This window comes from Ochotona curzoniae, unplaced genomic scaffold (assembly GCF_017591425.1).
Source record: "Ochotona curzoniae isolate NIBS_2020 unplaced genomic scaffold, NIBS_Ocur_1.0 contig_1071, whole genome shotgun sequence".
NCBI lineage: Eukaryota > Metazoa > Chordata > Mammalia > Lagomorpha > Ochotonidae > Ochotona > Ochotona curzoniae.
Genome location: NW_024464939.1, coordinates 3,144,102 through 3,162,376, shown reverse-complemented (window position 1 = coordinate 3,162,376; position 18,275 = coordinate 3,144,102). Strand labels below are relative to the sequence as shown.

The window sequence follows — 18,275 nt, the reverse complement described above, 5'->3', positions numbered from 1 at the left end:
GTGGAGTTTGTGAGACTGCAGGTTTTTTTTTTCCAGGTGTAGGAACATGCAGGAAAGTATGGATTCTGACTGTGACTCCTTGGCCCAAGTCAGTGCCACATGGCTACAGCCTGGGCTCTGGGAGTCATCTAGGGGAGACAGACTGAGCTCTTCCTCTGAAACAAAGCTACAAAATTCAGGCTGAGCCACTCTTGTTTTGGGCTTCAGGCCTGCAGTGACTGTGGATCTCTCCTCTGAGGCAGGGATGACCTGTGCAAGCCACCCACGGAGATGGCCATTACTAGAGCTTGCCCTTCCCCATGCAGTAGTCAAGGTTGACTTAGTTCTTCTCCCTGTCACCCCTGGTCTCTGTGTCTTAGAGTTGGGCTGTCTGTCTTACTGAATTCTAACATGCTGCCTTGGGCACTCACTTCAAAACACAGCTTCCAGTTACTTTTGGTATTTCTTTGTTCCTCTGGTCATCTTGAAATTCCTTCTAGTTCCTGGTTTTTCACGTAGGATTTCCCAACTGCCTTTTGATCTCCTATTGTCCCCTGCCATATTTACCTTCATTTTGACCCCTTGCTCAGTGGCAGCCTTATCTGATTGTGAAATGAATTTATTAAATGAGTCAGTCACAACCTGTACTCAATGTCATCTGGTGTCCTTAAAGTTAAGATGTCTTCCTGGAGAAGAGTGAAACTTCCCAATTAAAACAGACTAGAGGTAGAGCATTAGGAAACTGCAAGCACAGTTAGCCACTGAAAGATCTCAGAGCAGTATGTTTGAGGCTGCACTGCAAATCAACCTAAGTTAATTTGGCCATTTGTGATAAACTGGTACAGTAGCCATCTTGTCATAGCTGGTGTGTTACATACAGCAGGCCTCTGACCAAATTCTTTGCCACAGCCTTATTTTGAACGTTATTGTACCCAGTTGTCAAGAATATTGCCTGGCACATAGCAGAAGTCCAGTTAATATTGTTTGAGTGGGAACTGAATGTTGTACCATAGACATTTATTAACCAGTGGCATAAAGTCATAATGCAAACTGAACTTTAGGCCCATAGAGTCCCAGCTGTCTCTCCCCTGGGCCTTGTGATAAGAGTTCTCAAGTGAAAGGATCCATCTCACTTACCATAGAAAGATAATACTTGATAGAACACAGACAAAACCCTGGAACTCTGAAGGGTACAGCTGCTGGGCCAGCTATGATGCTTGCAACAATCATCTCTTTGTATATACTGGAGATTGGCTCCAGTACTAACCCACTCTGGTACTAAAATCTGTGGATGTTCAAGTGCTTTATATAAAGTCAAGAAGTATTTACATAAATCTGAGTATCTCCTCGATAGCTTATAATGCTACCACCAGGTAAATGTTGTGTGAATGGTTGTTGTACTTTACCATCTAGGGAGTAACAATGAGAATTTTAATAGTGCATACACGTTCAGTACAGGTGCAGTCACTATAGTATACTGCCTAGTACATCTCAGCAACCACATAACATTTTTCTCTGAATGTTTTCAATCTGCTTGGCTGAATCCAGGGATATGTTACCTGCAGATTTGGAATGCCTACTGTTCTCCTGTGTGCAATGATCAAGAGATCTGTTGTGCTTTTAACCAAATTAAACATCCTGAAGAACACTCATGTCACTAAGAAAATCTCTTTGTAAGATCACTTTGCTAGGGGCTGGTACAATGGCTCCCCCTTGAAGTGCCAGGAATCCCATGTGGATGCTGGTCTGTCCTGCATGCCCTACTTCCCATCTAGCTCCCTGCTTGTGGCCTGAGAAAGCAGTAGAGGACAGCCCAAAGTCTCAGCATCCTGCACCAATGTGGGAGACCCACACAAAACTCCAGGCTTAGGATCAGCTCAGCTCCCACTGCTGCAGTGACTTGGAAAGTGAAACAGCAGATGGAGAATCTCTTGGTCTCTCATTCTCTATAAATCTGCCTTCCCAATAAAAGAACCTAAATCTTAAAAAAAAAAAAAAAATCAGTTTGCTAATTTACCAGCCTTCTAGAGCTGGTGGAGATAGTACTAGCTGAAGGACTAAAGTAACCCATGGAGTGTGGACTGGGATCTTGCCGATGCTGATGCTAAGCAACAGTCAACCCAAGAAGTGGTGCCTTGATTAACATAAACCAGTTATCAGCCAGCTGTGTGACTGGAGTGCTCTGTGATGTGGCTTCTTAGCTGTGACTTAGCCTTACTTCAGGGTCCCTGCCTATGAAGTCACCGCTGCTCCAGAGGCTATATTAATAATTTTAAGTGGTTATGTTTCTGTTTCAGATCTGTACACCAAAAATGAAGTTTATCCTGTGTAAATTTTAAAGTAAACATGAGGTTAAAAAGTTTTAAAATTAAGTCTTCAGGGTTTTCTGTTGTTCTTGAAAGATGGGTGATAAATGGGAAGTTTTAGGATACCAGCAAGTAATCTTCTCAACCATTTATTTCCTAAGGAGAGAAATATATAGCAGAGCCCTTGGAGATCTCACTTTGCAATTTCAATTGGTTTTTCTTTATTTGTTTCTATTAATGGGATACAGTATGATAATTCCAAATTCATATACAAAATCTTACCTGAGTAGTTTAGTCTCTCCATATTTTCAAACACTGATCATTTCTATGTGTTGGGAGCCAAAGACCCTTTGGGTTCTTTCCTAAGTATTTTGAAATAGACCATGGGTTGTCATAGGTTATAGTTACTGCACAAGCCTATAGAGCTGACATTCTGGCGAATAAATTCTTCCTATCTGTATTTTGATGCCTGTTATCTCACCTCTTTAATTAATTAGTTTTCCACCACACTATGGATTTATAAGCACAGGAGCTCATCACTCCCCCTCCATAGTCTTCCCTTATCTGTCCCCAGGTTATCACAGTGAGCACCCTCACTTAGTTCAGCCTTACAAGCTTGACTTACTGATCATCTCTTTCACTCTCTTCTTTATGAGTTTGAGTTTTTAATTTCCACAAATGAGTGGGAATAGGCAATAATATCAATCTTTCTGTGCTTGGCTTATTTCAATTAATATAATAACTTTCATTGTCATGCACTTTGATCCAAATTGCAGGCTTTCTTTTTTCTATGTGATTCAATACAATCCATTGTGTATTTATTCCACATTTTCTTATTATTATTATTATTTTCCATTTTACAGTTTTGTAGGTGTAGAGATTACCCACTTTTCCTTCATCTCCTTCTTCTTCTGTCTCCCCTCCCCATGGTCCCTAGTGTTTCATAACCGTATAGTCCTTCAGCTGTAGTCTCAACTCTAGTGTTCCGTTGCTTTGTGTGTCATGACATTGTATGTATAAGCAATGATAGAGACTCTAGTATTTTAAAAAAAATTTTGTATTATTTATTTTGGAAAGTCAAACTTAATAGAGAAAAGGGGAGTCAGAGAGAAAGATCTTCCATTTGCTGGGTCACTTCCCAAGTGACCATAATGTCCAGAGCTGAGCTGATCCAAAGCCAAGAACCAGGAGCCAGGACCTTCTTCCAGATCTCCCATGCAGATGTAGAGTCATAAGGCTTTGGACCATCCTCTGCTGCTTTCCCAAACCACAAGCAGTGAGCTGGATGGGAAGTGGAGCAGCCAACATACAAACCGGTGCCCATATGGGATTCCAGTGCATCCAACGCAAGGACTTTAGCTACTAGGCTACTGTGCCAGGCTCAGAGTCTAGCATTTTGTTGTCAAGCTATGTTTAACAGTTTTTTGAGGGGGCTATTTTTAATCAGGAATAGAGATGCATACTGCAGTTCTTCTTTGATTCCTGGCTCTCTGGTATCCATTACATTCTTTGTTTATGAGATTAAAAGTGTTTACTTGTTTACTTTTATGTCTTTTCATTTTCTATTTAGAGTGAAAGTTGTCTTAATCAGAGAGAATATATATTCAGAGGATTGGCTTATTTCACTGACTATAGTGGTCTTCAGTTTGGACCGCTTTGTTGCAAATGGTAGAATTGCATTCTTTTCCACAGAGTAGATGTATTTCAGGTTCTTTATCCAGTCCTTTTTCAATAAGTATTTAGGTTGTTTCCATGTCTTCGCTACTGCTCATTATGCTGTAATGAATATAGGGATGCAGGTTGCATTCTCATATGTAGGTATCAACTTCTTTTTATACATTTTTTATCCATTCATCTGTTGATAGACACCACAGTTAATTCAATATTTTGGCTATTGTAAATAGTGCTGCAGTAAAAATAAGAACAAAGGCTTTTAAAATATACATGATTTCATTTGGTGTGTGCGTGTGTGTAAAAGCAGTAGTGGGATAGCTTGACCATGTTATTCTATTTTTCATTTTTAAAGAAAGCTGCAGCATGTCTTCCAAAGGGTTGTATGCATTCACATTCCCATATCAGTGTATGAGAGTGCCCCACTGTATGCATCCTCACCAGCAATTGATTTTTGTCTTGATAATAGCCATTCTAACAGGTGTAAGATGACATCTATTTGTAGTACTGATTTGCATTTCCCTGGGGATTGGTGGTAATAGTCATTTTCTTCATGTATTTTTTGCCATCTGCATGTGTTTTTTTGTGAGTTGTTCAGATAATTTTCCCATTTTAAAGCTGGATTCTCTTTTGCTGTTTTTCCTGCATAGTAATGTTTGTCATACAAGATTTTTCTGCAACTATTTTCTCCCATTCTGCTGCTTATCTTCTCACTTTGTTTCCTTTGCTGTTCACAAGCTTCCTAGTTTGTTCTAATCCCCTTTCTTTAGTTTTGCTTTGTTTTGACTGCACTTTTGAGGTCTTATTTAAACTATACTTACTCCTGGGCCCAGTGCCGTGGCCTAGAGACTAAAGCCCTCACCTTACCCATGCCGGAATCCAATATCGGCATTGGTTTGTGTCCCAGTGGCCCTGCTTCCCATTCAGTTCCCTGTTTCTGGCCTAGGAGGGCAGTCAAGAACAGCCCAAAGCCTTGGGACCCTGCACCTGCACATGGGAGACCAGGAAGAGTCTCCTGCCTGCTAATTTCAGATCAAGCTTAGCTCCGGCCATTGTGGCCACTTGGTGAATGAACCAGCAGACAGAAGATCTTCCTCTCTGTCTCTCCTCCTCTCCATACATCTGACATTCCAATAAAATTTTTTTAAAGTCTTTAAAATTATATACTTGCTCCTGGGAATTTCATAGCTTCATATATTATGCATAGGTCTCTAACCTATTTTTAATCAATTTTTATATAGACTGGGAGATAGGAATATAGCTTCCCGACCCGATTTGTGGAAGAGACTGTCCTCTGATATGTATTCTTGCCATCTTGGTCGAAAAAGAGTTGGTCACGTGTTTGCAGATTAATTTCTGGTTTCTTTAGTCATTTTCATTGGTCTGTTTCTATGCCAGTGTCATACTGTTTTGGTTACAATAGCTCCGTAGTTTGTCTTAAGATCAGGTACCATGATGCCTTTATCTTTGTTCTTTAAGGTTGCTGTGGCTGTTCAAGGTCTTTTAAGGTTCTGTGTGAATTTCATGGTTCTTTTTCACTTTCTATAAAGAATGTCATGATTTTAATGAGGATATCTTTTTTTTCACTTCTCACACTGACTCTGAGGAAGTCAGAATAGTGCCCCTGTACAGTTAAGGGTTCCAGCTATAGCAAGATGCCATCAAGCCTCCCAGCAATAATACAACTGGGGATTTGATCCCTGGCTCCTCCCAGGAAATTACTTCAATGAAGTTTGGCCTTATCATGTCTTAGCTCTATGAGTTTGACTGAATGATGTATGCAAAAGCCTGCCAAATGGTTGTCCCTGTCTAATAAGGATATGGGAGAATTCAGTGTGGAATACACATAGATTTCTTAACACAGCTGGCAAGCATCCAACATATTAATGCTTAGTCAGAATTCTGCCTGTGGATAAGCAGCTTTTTGCCTCCTAGTTGAAGGGCCCAAACTTACATAACTTGATGGACAGTTATACACCTCGGTGATGGCTGTCTTGGTCTCTCCAGGGGAAGAACTGGAGATGAGGAATTGTGACAAGTGCCCAAAGCAGCGCTGCGGGTGAAGCCTGTCTCAGAAAAGCCACACACCTTAGCATTGACTGTTGTCCCCCGACTGTCCTCATGGGGCTGAGCAAGTATTGTGGGCAGGACAATCATCCCCCTGAACCCAATGCTTCCTTAGTAACTCTCCCAGGACCTACTGTCTTGACATTCAGAGTTTTGCTTTGGCTTCATTTTTTAAAAATGCAAGTTCTGTCACTTCTTCACTGCTCCTTTTGAATTCTCACATCATGAGAATTTTAACCAGCTTAACCATCATTTGGAAAATGAACGTGTGTACTTTTTCCAATCACAGATCATTGATGAAGGAGTTAAATATCTACCATCTTTCCCTTAGCCTCTTTCCCTCAGCCTTTTATCTGTGCTTTTAGAGTGAGTCTAAATCATTAGGCTTGACCTTTCAAGGCAGTTGCATGCAGAAGAGGAATTGTGGCTTGAAGAACCTGCATTAGTTTACTTGATGAGTATCAGCATACTTTTAAAAAAAGTCCATAGGAAATGGAATAAAATGATAAGCTTGATATCATAAATATGAGAGGCTTTCAAAATTCTTAGAAAATATTTATGACTGTAAATTTCAAAAAGTTTTTGAAGTTTTAATTTTTGTTTTACATGACACACACACACAGAAGCATTCATGCGCCAACACATTCAGAGAGAGAAAGAAATGTCCCATCTGCTGCTTCACTTTCCAAATGCCTGTAGCTAGAGAGGCAGTTCAGCCTGGAGCTGGACCCTGGCGCTCCATGCAGGTCCCTCACATGGGTGACAGGGACCCAGGTACTTGAGCCATCATTACTATCTCTCAGTATGTGCATTATCCGGAAATTGGCAAGTCAAGTGGAGCCAGAACCCAAATTAGGCACTCCAGTATGGTTTAGGTATCCCAAGTGGCACATTACCCACTGCACCACCTACTCCAGACTTCGAAATAAATGTATCTGTTATTTCCATCTTCCATGCATTTTTGAAGTTCTCTTAAGTATACAGCATTTAGGCTTGTCTTCTTAAGGTTTGGGGGGCCCTCTAAATTGACTTAGACTGCTAGGAAAGTCTGCTGCAGGGGCTGTTGCACTCTTCAGCAGGTCTCTAGGGTTAGGACTCTTACCCTTAAGCACTCATGGATTCTGCCCTGAGAGGCACCTGAAAAGTCGCATAGAGAAATTGCTTATATTATTGCTAAGCCATTCCTATGTTAGTCTATCACATGTTGCTTCAAATCTTTGTTTCAAAACTTTCAGAAAAAAACTTTGCTCTGTGTGTTAACCTTAACTGTTAAATTTTCCAATCAAATGAAAACTGGCTTCTTGATTTCCATCCCTGGTCCCATTTGGTAGTGATTTGAAACAAGAGCAGCTTGCCTCTCTTGTCCACATGTCCTGTCACCACTTCTACCCTCCATGAGTTTCAAGTCTTATTTGGAGATTTGGTTCCTCAGGCTATTAGGAAGTAACTCTCCACAAAACATTGGAAATCCCTCCAGCATGAACATTTCCTAAGTTACTTAGTGAGAACTGTCTCAAGCGTATCACTGCACTGAATGGACGTATCCCAGGGGTTTAAGGAGGGCTGGCAGTGTGAGGAGAGTCCCAGTGTATACGAACATAGGAAAAGCTCTGTAAAGTACTGTGAAAGGGCCTGTTAAACTCGTGAGAATCAGGCTTGTGCTGACCCTGAATGAAGAACTGTTGCTCTGTATGCAAGGATTTTAAGATGCATGACTCTCCTAAGGGAGCTATTCAGTCCCCCCATCACAATTAATTTTTCTCTCTTTTTCCCATCCACACAGCCTCTTGATTTTGAAACAGCACCCATCTCCCACATTGTGTTCCAAGCAGAAAACCCGGAGCCACTGGTGTCTGGTGTAACTTATAATGCCAGCTCCCAGGCTGGATTCTGGCTCATTGTGACGGATGTGAATGAAGCACCTGTGTTTTCCCAGCCTATTTTCCAAGCCACAGTCAGTGAAGATGTACCTGTAGGCACCAAAGTGGGCAATGTGACTGCCAAGGATCCCGAAGGCCTGGATGTGAGGTAAAAGAAACAGGGCTCAGCAGGCCCAGATGCATGCCATTACCAAGGTAGGAGGACAGAGAAGCTGGCCTGCACTGACTCCAAGGCCATCTGTCCTCTGGCAGTGTCTTTGATCTTAGGGGAATTCCAAGGGATGGTAGATGATGGTCATTGGGAATCCAGGCTTAAACAATGAGAGTGGCATGGGCTGCATTGCAGCGTACTTGTTGCAAATCCCAGCTAACAGCAGTCCAGTTCAGGAGGAGGTTTGTCTCCCCAGAGATGGAGTAAACCAGAGCCAGGCCTTGGGTCTGAGCCCATCATATGAGCCAGGGCTTGTTTCTGAGTGCATTACAGGAGCCAGGGCTTGGGTCCGAACCTATCACAGGAGCCAAGGCTTGGTTCTGAACCCGTCACAAGAACCAGGCTTTGGGTCTGAGCCCCTTACAGGAGCCAGAGCTTGCTTGGGGGGTGGGCAGTAGGGGAGGGTGGCAATTGCATTCTACCCAGACAGAATGAAACAAAACACCAAACACATAGACCAACCTGGCAGGGTTAATGGAATCTCTTGGATGTAGGGTTGCTTACATTTCTTAACTCTAAGAGAGCTGGTCTGGAAGAGCAAGGCACTTTGCATACTCTAGCTCTGGAGTAGCTTAATGCTCAGCCTCAGGTGGCTAAGCACAATGTGTAATTGTTTCTATAAGACCAGGCACCATTTTGTCTCCACTGCAATGTGACCCAAACATATTGGCCTTAAAGTGATACAAAGATGAATAATTATCTCAGGGTGTAATACAAAGGTACTTCAAAAAATTAGTGGGAAATAGAAAACTATTTTGGCACAAAGGTTTTAAAAATCCACACGTACTTTTATTCCTAATACACATGTCAGCCAACTTTCTGATGTACCTTTATATGTAAAGAAGACTAAGAAGGGGCATGCTGTAAGATTTAGTTTTGGAAGACAAATGACAAAAAGGTGCCCAGAATGAAGAATAACGAACAGGTCAGATGCTAGTAGTCATTCAGGTCACAAGCAAGGATGACTCCAAAGTTTTGACATAAGCAGCTGAATTCTCCAGCTCCACAAACGCTGACCCTACCAGCACTCAACAAGCCCCAAGCCAGTTCTTCAGCAGATACACATTCTTTCACTGAAAATTTTCCAGAATCCCAATGTTTCTTCCTGCTTCCACCATTGGCCAAGGTGATCACCATCTCTAGGATTGTCAGTCTAAGCATTTGCCTGTCTCCTATTCTCTGAGCCTAATTGCTGAATCACAATGGGAGTGGTCCTTTAGAACAGTAAAGCTTTCTATGGGGCTCCTGTTTGCAAATAGAATCCCAAATACAAAGGAGTGTTTGTTTATCGCTTCTATACAATGCTTAATACAGAGCTTGGCAAATAAAATATATCTAGAAACGCATTAAAAATAAATAATCACAATCATTCTATTATTCCTAGTTGTATGTTTGATTACAGAAATATTTTGCACATATGTAATTAATTTTTAAACTTCCATTATGGTGTTTGTTCATTTAGGTAGAATTTCCTGGAGTGCGTTTATTTGGGCTAAAGCAATGAATATGCTGTGGCTGTGATGTGTTGCTTTCAATGGGTTATACTAGTTGTTTTTCTTGTTTGTTTTGTCTCTCTCAAATTTGTCATTCACACATCTGCTGATGAGCCATTTTGAACACACGAATATAGCTGAGCAGCTTTCATGCCTAACACCTTCTGACAACTGCACATTGGTTTGGTCTTCAGGTCTCTGTGGCCTTCTCTGTGGCCATCACTGCTTCCCATTTATACTGCAACACTGCTGAAAATGCTTGACTCTTACACACCTCCCAGCATCATCCATGGCCTGTCTTCTCTAGCACATGCCCGTTCTTCTGCTTGAAGCATCCTTCTCCTCGCCTTTGCGAACATCTGCTTACTCTTTTGGACGGACTTCTCTGAATTCCTCAAACTTCTGTGAGATTCCAGAAGTCCCTTTCCATTTTATTGACTGTATGTGATTGGAATGGTCTGCCTTTATATCTGCTTCCTCCAGTGGACTAAGATCCCATTTTTGTAAACGCTTCCCTTGGTCTGCTGCCAGATTCTCTGAGCACTCCATAGCTGTTCACTGATTCATGAAGGGTCACGTCCCTAGCAGTCAGTGAGCATCTACCTATTTTCCCTGATGTCTGCACCACTGGCTGTTTGAGATCCTCAAAAGGGAAGGTCTGCTAGATTGTCAAAGCTATTCCCAGGTTGCTTTAACTGGAATTATTATTTTTTTAAATTGGAATTCTTTAGTTGCCAGAAAAGTTTAACTTTTCTTCCAGAGTTTGTGATTATAAATTTCCCAATAAAATAAACCAAAGATTGTGAGGATGAGCAAATATTCCTTTTGAAGACAGATAGGCAAGTAAATCATTAGTTAGATGGATTGTATAAATGTGCTGTGAATAACACATAAATGATAATGCTGATAGAATGTGGATACATAAAGTATTTTCCCATTTTCATGTCAAGTAATGTGGGTTTCTTTACTGCTGTTTTTCTTTATGAAGTTATTCACTGAGAGGCGACAAGAGAAGTTGGCTTAGGATTGATTCTACTACTGGTGACATCTTTTCTAAGGCGCCACTGGACAGGGAAACTGAGAGTGTGTATCGAGTACAAGTGGTGGCCACAGAGAAAGGTAAGGAATAACAAAGTAAGATAGCCTAATAAGGGATTTAGCAGTGGAAATGAGATGGTCCAGTTCTGTCAAGGTGGAAGGATGAGAAGGATCCTGAAGTGCCAGGAAGTGTTCGTGCCATCCTGGACTTGTTAAAAATGAGACTAGGCTGTATCCCTAAGCAATGCTGCCTCTGGGCAGTCTCCAGGGATGCTACCTGTTCTGTGATTTCACATAGGGGCTAGAGCTTTTTCTAACAAAGTTCCCACATCCCTGGCTGAAACACTATCCTTCTTTCAAGGGAGTTGTGGGGTGTGCATTTCCCCCCAAAAGTCAGGTCCATCAGGGCCCTGTCATCTAGACCAGTTCTCAGTCCTTAAGTGTCCCATTGCAGCTTCTTAGGTCTCATTCTCTTCATAACAGAGAGGGCTTAGTGCCATCTTTCCACCTTGCTGCGACTTGTGGGAGAGGGAGCCTGGGAGTATGTGTTAGCAGCTGCTGATGCAGGAGGCTCAAGTGAACTTGGCTATCTGGATTTTCATGAAGTAAAAACTTGGACAGGATAAGCCCAGGGTGTTGGAGCCATCCCTTTATTCTGCGTAATTCCTTTTAATTCAGTTATGGTAATATGCATCTCCTGTAGGCTCTGAATACAGGATCATAGGAAGCTTTGAGTTAAACCCATCAGGAGTAAGATGCTTATCAGTAATAAGCCTATAATTAAAAGCATTTAGTTACTTTACATTTAAAGAGAATTTTCCAACTTGCATTAGGATTTCTGGTGACTAAGACTAATTAGTAAATATATCTGGTTGGTTTGGAGAGAGAGAGAGAGAGAGAGAGAGAGAGAGAGAGAATAGAGCAAATTATTACCAAATAAAGTTTTAGATCCTAAATAAGCTTTTGAAATGTGAGGACCAGGAAGAGCAAGAGAGGAGGAAACTGGCAAAACAGTCCATGTATATGAACAAGATTAAGTAAAACAGAAGTGCTGTTGTCAGATGAAAGGGAAGAACTGCCTGCCAACTTTGGAAGGGCTGTGTGTGAGTGGATGAGCCTTCTGAGGGTCAGCTACAGGCTGCCTGTCTCTGTCACTTGCTTCTAGCTAAACGCATTCCACCATCACATTGTATACATTGAACTCTTGATTTAGAAGCTCCCAGTTCATTAGCAAGAAGTTTCTGGCTGAGTCTTTATGCCACGCACTACATCATACCCAAGGGATCAACACTTCACTTCAGATGTGTCCTAAGAGTTTCTCACATTTTAGATGTTGCACAAATCAAAACCAGAGTCTAATACCCTGTTCTACTTTCAGTTGTTGGCACTGAAATAATGTAAATAGATGACTTCAAGAGCACAGTGGTTTTTCTTTCCACTTTGGTTAGGTATAGTCAGGACATAGAGTGGACAAGAAAAGCAAGACAGTAGGGTTTACTGGAAGTGATGCAAGTCAGAATCAGAAATCACAGGAACAGTTGCTGATCGATGTCGGAAAACAGCACTGTTTACATCGTCTTGACAGCCCTCTACCAAGCACTTAGAGCAATAGCTCAGCCCTCACACAACACTACGGGGCAGATACTGTTACTGAGCATGTTTTTTATTATTATACTGAACATTTTTTATGGACAAGGAAACCAAGGCACTGAAAAAAATCAAATAATATTCCCAGGATGACACATTTCCCAGAACCCAAAGGTTTGAGCAACTCTACTATCTTCTAGAACATTCACCTAATATGGGATCATCACATATTAAGCCATGTGTTTTACAGCTCAAGAAATGAGGCTTAGAAACATTTTCTGTCATGCCCAGGGCAGTGGATGAAGGTGTGAGTTCTGGGATTGGACCTCCTGGATTGGAAGTCTGTCCACCACTCAGTGGCTAGGTGACCTTGGACAAGTCACACAATCTTCCTGAGCCTTAACATTCTCATAAGAAATGTACATCAGAGTTATTTTTAAAAACTTATTTTTTTTTCATTTGAAACTAAGAGTTAGAAAGAAGAAGAAGAGAGAGAGAGAGAGAGATGTTCCATCTACAGATTATCACCCCTAATAGCAACAATGGCCAGCACTAAGCTGATGCAGAACTGGGAGCTAGGAGCTTCTGGGTCTCCCATATGGCTGCAGGGACCCAAGTATGTGGAACACCCTTGGTTGCTTTCTGGGCACATTGGCAGGGAGCTGGATTGGAGTGGCCAGGACTTGAACCAATACCCATTTGGGATGCTGGCTCCTCAGGGAGAGACTTATTCTACTTTACCATAATGTCAACTTGTGGAGTTGTTTTGAAGATATGTATGCAAAATAGTAGTACACAGATATTAGTTACTGTTTCTAGGAGTTTTGTACTAGCTATGACTCAACTTTGTCATCTTTCTACTACCACAATGTAAGAACAGCTTCATTGGCTTAAAAAAAAAAAAGTAAATGCACTTTTTGATGAAGGGAAAATAAGCATGCTGACACTGTGTTTTCAATCATCCAATCTCACAGGCAGGTCCTCCTTGAGTTCCACGTCAGATTTCCACCTGATTCTTCAGGATGTGAATGACAACCCGCCACGGCTCGCCAAAGAGTATACAGGCTTGTTCTTCTGCCACCCCCTCACTGCCCCCGGAAGTCATGTTTTTGAGGCAACTGATGATGATCAGAAGTCATTCCGGGGTCACCACTTCACATTTTCCCTTGGCAGTGAAAGCCTGAAAAAGGACTGGGATGTTTCCAAAATCAATGGTGAGTTGTCAAATGTGCATCTGGAAAAACAATGATGAGTGATGCCATTGTTTTATCTTCTTTGGTGGGTTTGCAGAATTCAAATCAAAGCTTGCTTCCTTCTTTCTGAAAGGGAGGCCACACTTTGCAAACTCTCACGGGGAAAGTCTCTAAGGGGACTAAGTTTCAAGTTTGGAGGGAGGAAGGATTATAACACTCAGTGGCTCTTTGACCTAGACAGTTGGACATCCGAGAGTCATTTGCAAGAATTCCAATGAATGCTGAATACAGATTTTGCCCTAATTTTTAAAAAAACTTGACATAGAATTGATAATTTTATAATAATTGATAAAGTTAGTGGAGAAAAAAACAAAGCTAGGATCATTTTGGTGGTAAATTTTTGCAATAAGGGCATGATTTCTTTCTTCAAATTTTTAATTCAATTTTTTTTTACATATAAAACGTAGGGTATTACTTAATACTTTCTTAAATATCCAGTCAGGGTAAATACATTTATCCTCCCAAGCATTTAACATTTCTTTATAGTGAAAACATCTAAAATCATTTTTTAGGTTTTTGCTTAATAGAGAAATACACTATACATTATCCATAGTCACTTTTCTGTACAATCCAATCCTAGAACTTTTTTCTTTCCCAAGTAGTATTATTATTATTTTATGATACAGTTCCATAGGCTTTGGAATTTCCCTGACTCCTGCCTCAACTCCCCTCTCCCATAGACTGATTTCCCCTGTATTATTACAATAGTATAGTTTTTCAAAAACAGTCATAAGTCCATCATTGCAGGCATGGAAAATGGCAGAGAGTCTAGCATCCTGTTGTCAAGAAACAGTAAACAGTTTCATTGAGAATCCATCTTTGATCTGGAAGTAGAGATGCATACTGCATTGTATCTTATTATCTGGATATGATAGTCTCCATTACACAGTTACTGTACATCCCCTTAAATGAAAAGCCACAATACAAAATCAACAACAGGAAGAAAAAAAGAAACTAAAAATGCCATAAAGTTAAATAACATGCTACTTAATGCCTTATGTGTCACTGAGGAAATGAAAATCAAGAATCTTATTGAAGAAAATGATGCTATTGTATGATCTACGTGAAGAATTTAATATGACAAAAAACTGTATTGAAGAAATGAAAAGTAAAAACAAAAACATCAAAATCCATGAGATATAGTTCCCTGTGAACTTTGTTAGTTAGATGTGTAGGCAACATGGATAGATGTAGATAGAATTGTTTTGATCGAGTCTACTGATCTATGACCTTAGATTGATGTGTTGAAGTCATTTACATTTAGGGTTAATATGAATAGGTAGTCCTGTCATTTTAGCAGTGAGTTGTTCATTGTTTGATTTAGTCTTCTGTTGTTACTTCTACTGGGATGTTCTTCACATTTGCCTTTGGGTTTGGTAAGCGCTATTTCTTTTCTGTCAAGAGAACATCTTTAAGTATCATTTATAGGGCAAGTCTGGAAGAGAAATATTCTTTGGGCTTTTTTTTTTTTACTGTGAAAGAATTTTATTTCATTTTCAAAGACAAAGGAAAACTTTGCAGGGTATATTATCCTGGGCTGATAATTTTTTCTTTTTAGAATTTGGAATATGTCACTGCATTTTTCTTCTTGCCTGTAGAGTTTCCTATGAGAGGTCAGCTGTGATTCTAATTGGCATTCCTCTACATGTCAATTGATTTTTTTCATGAGCACATTTAAAGATCTTTCTCTTATGTTCCACTGAAGAGAGCTTGATTATAGTGTGTCATGGAGAGGAACACTTTGGGTTAACCTGTTGTTCTGTGCGCCTCCTGGATCTTGTTTCCCAGTTCTTTTCCAGGTTAGGGAAGTTTTCCTCTATTATTTCATTGAACATAGCTTTAAAAACCCAGCTTCTCTTTCTACACCTTCTGTAACTCCCATAACTTTTACATTTGGACTTTGAATAGTGTCTTAATTCTTGAGTACTTTTTTTTTTAGCTCAATCCAGCTCTGCTTCCAGCTTTTTGAGTGTTTCCCTCTATGATAGAAATATTTTCTTCTGCCTCCTTCATTCCATTGTTGAGACTTTCCACTGGATTTTTAGTTTGCTTCATTGTGTCCTTCATTTCTAATAATTTTGGTTGCTTTTGTTTCAGTGTTGCTATTTTCTGTGTGACATATTCCTTGAATTCCTGCATGTGCTTCTAATTGTTCATAAGAAGCTTTATAACATATAACAAGTTTTTAAAATTCTTTATCCCCCATTTCCTTCATGTATTCCTCAGTTAACTTTGAGGTTGGCAAAGGCTTTTGCTCCTTTGCAGGAGGGTCTTCAGTAACATTCATTGTGCCTTTATTTCCTCTTTTGCTCTGGTCATTGTGTTTCTGATTAGTGGAGTCTTAGTTTACTGATTGTGTTTGGTACCCAGTTTTTTCTCTGTAGTCACTTGTGCCACTCCTTGCAGTGAATTTCAGGTCTGGACTCTAGTGTTAGACTTCCACCATGGAATCTGAAGCCACGGCTCTTGGCTCACCATCGTTCACCTCCTGTGATCCCATGCTTTGGCTACACTGTTGTCTGTACAACCTTCCTCCCACTTCAGGTTTGAGCAGTTCCCATGATTAAGGAGACACTAGGTATCCTAAATAAGTAGGTTGGTGGTGGTGCTGATCTTGCCAGAACCTGTTGGTCATTAGGTCTGAGGGCCACTCAGAACTATTTTGACCCATAGAATGCCAAAGTCAGTATTATTTTCCCTGTGGGACCAGTGCAATGCACTGAGCTAGAAGTGACTTTGCTCATGTTGGGCTAAATGGTCATGGCCAGGTTGTGCTAAAACCAGGAGTTTTATTTGGTCTCCCATATGGGTGGCAGGGCTTATAGACTTGGGATGTTTTCCACTGCTTTCCCAGGTACATTCTCAGGGAGCTGGATGGGAAGTGGAATAGTTGGAACTTGAACCAGTGCTCATATGTGACCCATTTATCTGTTGACTATAAGAAAAAACATCTCACCAATAAAGATACGTGGAAACAACAAGTGTGAAAGGATATTCCAGGTCAATGGAAAAGAAAAGTGAGCTGGTGAAGCCATTCTAATATCAAGATAACAGATTTCAATGTGATGACAATGTAATATTGAATATAATAATAGGCATAATGACATGAAATCCAAATAAAGACCTCTGCATTTGGGATCCTTCCTCCCATTATTCTAATTTTATGATTTACATTTGACCTCTTTCCATATTGCTTGTGTCTTAACATTTTAATGTAGTGATTATACTTTTTTAAGTATTCATGAAAAAGGTACAGATGTTTTACACACCATGATTACAATGTTAGAACACTTGTTTGCTTATATTGTTACTCTTACTTGTGAATTTTCTACTTTCTGCTATTTTGCTAGCATCTTATCCCTACCACCCTGCCTCCATTTGAGGAATTCCTTTAGCATTTCTTGTTAACAGGTCTAGGGTTGATAAATTCTCTCTGTGTATATTTATTAGGAAATATTTATCTCTTCCCATAGCTGTTTGATACTTTTCTGGATTCAGTACTCTTGGTTGACAACTTCTTTTTCCTCCAATGCTATAACAAGCCCCCCCACCCCCAAACCTCGTCTCTCTGTAAAGTTTTTGTTGAGAATCAGGCAAGTTGATAGCCATTTGTATGATATTTGCTTCATTTGTCTTATACCTTTGATAATTCCTTCTTAAACATTGGAGGACTGACTTATGCTGTTTTGGCATGGAGTTGGTTTGGTGAAATCTGACTGGTGACCTTTCCTTGCTTGGACCCATGTATCTTTCTGTAGATTTTGAAAGCTGTTATGATCTCTTTGAAAATGTTTTCCACCAACTTGGTATTTTCAAGTCCCTCTTGGATCTCAGTAACTTGAATATTTAGTCTTCTCATGCTATCCAATATATTCCATAATGTTTTTCATTTATACAGGGTGCCTGCATCTCAGAGGGTAGGTTAACCACTGCATACAATATTGGCACCAACCACGTGATTTTTTTCTTTTTTAGAGATTTAAGGCAGATTTACAGAGAGAAGGAGTTACAGAGAGGAAGAGCTTCCATTCAGTGGTTCACTCCGCAAGTAGCCACAATGGCTGGGATTGAGCTGATTTGAAGCGAGGAGATAGGAGCTTGTTCTGGGTCACCCACATGGCTGCAGGGTCCCAAGGTTTGGCACCATCCTTTGCTGCTTTCCCAGGGCACAAGCAGGGAGCTGAATGGGAAGCTGGAGCTGGGACACAAACCAGCACCTGTATGAGATCCCAGGAATGCAAGATGAGAATCCAGCCACTAGGCTATTGCATCGAGCCCACGTTACAATCTTAATTACTATGGCTCTATATTGAGTTAAAATCAGCTAGTGTAATTTTTGTGATGGTACTACTGTATTACATTGTCAAATGTTTTTTTTCCTTATAAATCTAGCCTGTTTATTGATTTTTATTAATATTCCCAAAGAGCCTGTCTTGGTTTCATTCATTTTATGACTTTTGTCAGATATTTATTATTTTTTGCTTCTTACGTTGTGTTTTTTAAGCTGAAGGAGTAAGTTTTATAAACATTTGTTGCTGATAAACTAACATCTTGGCTGTTAATTTAGCTGCCTTCTACAAAGGTTGATGTGTTTTTATTAGGTCAGAAGACCTTATTATTTTCCTTTAGATTGGATTGTGGGTTACTGAGAAGTGTGTTATTTAGTTTCCAAATATTTATGGTTTCTAATTTTATTATTTCATGACTAGAGAACATGAAACCATTTCTTTCAATAGTCAGTGAAGCTTTTATTGAGACTTTTTAAAACTGCTTTAAAGATATTTTTCCAT

The 18,275-nt window shown here is 40.3% G+C and overlaps 1 protein-coding gene across 1 annotated transcript in view; it reads left to right on the top strand.

Annotated features, from left to right (window-relative positions):
- Positions 1-18,275, top strand: part of CDH17 (cadherin 17) — a 62,594-nt gene that overhangs the window by 40,329 nt on the left and 3,990 nt on the right. The window contains exons 12-14 of the mRNA XM_040995222.1: positions 7,807-8,051; positions 10,596-10,726; positions 13,207-13,446. Of these exons, the coding sequence (XP_040851156.1) occupies positions 7,807-8,051; positions 10,596-10,726; positions 13,207-13,446 (616 nt within the window). The remainder of the gene's footprint in view (positions 1-7,806; positions 8,052-10,595; positions 10,727-13,206; positions 13,447-18,275) is intronic.